Source organism: Tachysurus fulvidraco, chromosome 9 (assembly GCF_022655615.1).
Source record: "Tachysurus fulvidraco isolate hzauxx_2018 chromosome 9, HZAU_PFXX_2.0, whole genome shotgun sequence".
Classification (NCBI taxonomy): Eukaryota; Metazoa; Chordata; class Actinopteri; order Siluriformes; family Bagridae; genus Tachysurus; species Tachysurus fulvidraco.
In genome coordinates, this window is record NC_062526.1 from 2,373,986 (window position 1) to 2,376,485 (window position 2,500).

At 43.8% G+C, this 2,500-nt stretch overlaps 1 protein-coding gene across 4 annotated transcripts in view; it reads right to left on the bottom strand.

Annotated features, from left to right (window-relative positions):
* The window catches only part of taok3a (TAO kinase 3a), a 57,991-nt gene that overhangs the window by 5,438 nt on the left and 50,053 nt on the right, over positions 1-2,500 (bottom strand). For all 4 annotated transcript variants that reach the window (XM_047818994.1, XM_047818993.1, XM_047818995.1 and 1 more), the window contains 3 exons: positions 2,051-2,179; positions 224-427; positions 1-18 (listed from right to left, as the gene is read on the bottom strand). The exon at positions 1-18 is cut by the window's left edge and continues 222 nt beyond it. In XM_047818994.1, the coding sequence (XP_047674950.1) occupies positions 1-18; positions 224-427; positions 2,051-2,179 (351 nt within the window). The remainder of the gene's footprint in view (positions 19-223; positions 428-2,050; positions 2,180-2,500) is intronic.

A 2,500-nucleotide genomic window follows, 5' to 3' on the forward strand; every position in this document is an offset into this window, starting at 1 on the left:
CTTCTTCTTATTCAGCTCCTGAAGAAACAGGAAAATTTACAATACTTATGTTACCCGGCGTGACCTTTTGTCTTCTTGAAGCTTCATATCTGATCTCCTGCTCCCACACCAAAACATCTAGATTCCTTTGTCTTATTCCCAAACCCTAAGAACATCACAGAAGATCTTGAGCTTCTAAGCCTTCCACCTTCCAAACAGCAGAAACATCTCCACCTGCTCCTACCTCTCGTAGCTGCTCCTGCTCGAACTCGTGTCTCTTGGTCATGACTTTGCGCTTGAAAGCCCTGCAGTTGCGCTCGTAGTAGAGACGCTGCTGGCTAAGGAGCTGCGCTTCCTCCTCCGCCTGTGAATGCTGCATGTTCTCTTTATGCTTGGACAAACGCTCCTGCTTCTCCTTCTTTGGAGTGCTGTGGTCCTCGTTCATCTCCTAAACAGAGAGAGGAAGAAAGACCGAAGTTTTGTTATGCACAATATTTAAATCTTCAGCAACCGTGTACCAGCATCAACCCCATCTCTCCTTCTGTATAATGTTCTTGGATGCGTGGTGAACAATCTGCTGTCTATGTCTGTCTGTCTGTCTGTCTGTCTGTCTGTCTGTCTGTCCTACGTTTTCAGAAGAACATTAAGGACCCGTGGTTTGAACCTGACGCACTTCTCAGAAGGTTTTTGCGATCGTTTCCGAGAAGCTTCAACGCTGCAATTCCGATCTTAATAATAAAACTTTGATCAACCAAAAGACTCTTGAAATTTAGAATTAGAAAAGAAAAACTGTGGATTGGTTTCTACCTGGAAGGACATAACCTTCGAGATGATAGAGACACGAGACACATCTGACCCGTGCAGATTTCCAGCTGGTGTCCCACAAGGCTCGGTGCTTGGTCCCCATTCGATTTCCCTTTTCTAGAACCTCCTACGCTTGTGACACTCGACAAATCCTCTCCTTTTCTCCCTCTGTGTGTGTTTCTCTCCATTTTTTGATAGACAAGGATTAAGACTGACTTATTGTCCTTCACAACATGATCATGCCATCTCCTGGACCAACTCTCAGTTTTTTTTTTTCCTCCCCACCGATTTTTTCATCTTTAAAGCACGACCAGATATTTCAGTTTTCGCATTACGGCGATTTCCAAACCTTTCGTCATCGTTTACGACATTAGCGACATCCTCCTGCACTTTACACTTAACACGACATTTTGTTGCTAATTCTTTCTGGTGAGATTTTAGCTTTTTTTTTCTTTTCGAGACATCCGAGCTGACAGTACAGTACAGTACAGATACAGATACAGTACAGACCAAAAGTTTGGACACACCACCTTTTCAACAGGACAATGACCCCAAACACACCTCCAGGCTGTGTAAGGGCTATTTGACCATGATGGAGAGTGATGGGGTGCTGCACCAGATGACCTGGCCTCCACAGTCACGGGACCTGAACCCGATCGAGACGGTTTGGGGTGAGCTGGACCTCAGAGTGAAGGCAAAAGGCCCAACAAGTGCTAAGCATCTCTGGGAACTCCTTCAAGACCGTCGGAAGACCATTTCAGGTGACGACCTCTTGAAGCTCATCGAGAGAATGCCGAGAGTGTGCAAAGCAGTAATCAAAGCAAAAGGTGGCGACTTTGAAGAACCTAGAATACGACATATTTTCAGTCGTTTCAGACTTTTTTGTTACGTACGTATATAATTCCACACGTGTTCATTCATAGTTTTGATGCCTTCGGTGTGAATCTACAATTTTCATAGTCATGAAAATAAAGAAAACTCTTTGAATGAGAAGGGGTGTCAAAACTTTTGGTCTGTACTGTATATCACTTCTATATGTAATAAAAATAAATAAATAAAATAAAATCCAAATAAACCCCGATCTTGTCCATCCGCTACAGAATTGCCCCCAAACTCATGGACTACTGTATAAAGCAATTGTCTCCAGATTCTCTGCAGGCTTTCGCCCCGAGTATAAACGGTTGTCCTGCTTTGCACTTTACGTCCGTCGTTATTGACCTCGTAATTACTCGTTCGTATCGAGAACGGAGCTGAGAATAAACGGCACCTCTTTAATTTTCTCCTTGCACAGTTTGTACTGTTTCTTCTGGTTGTCCAGGAAGATGGTGAGCTCTTTCTTCTGCTGAGCCAAAATCTGCTGCTGGAACTTCTTCTCGTCGGCTGCCGTCGTCTTCATCTGGGGGAGAAAAAAAAAGACAAAAATAATCGACACCGGATTCGTCGCGATGTCGCGATACGGAGCGACCTCGGAGACGATCAATTTAAAAAAGTCGTCCTGACGGAAAACATCGTCGCATATGATAATAATACGTGTTTAATCGGTTCGATCTTTAACTACGGAGCTTCCCGGATATCTTCGGGACTCTCTTTAGTTACTTCGCTTCCACCGGTTTATACGCAGCTGAGATTTGGGATTAAAAAATAAATTCATTAAATTTACACACCGGACCTTTTTTTTTTTACCCAGAATCCTCAGTTTGCAGCGGAAGTTCTCAAA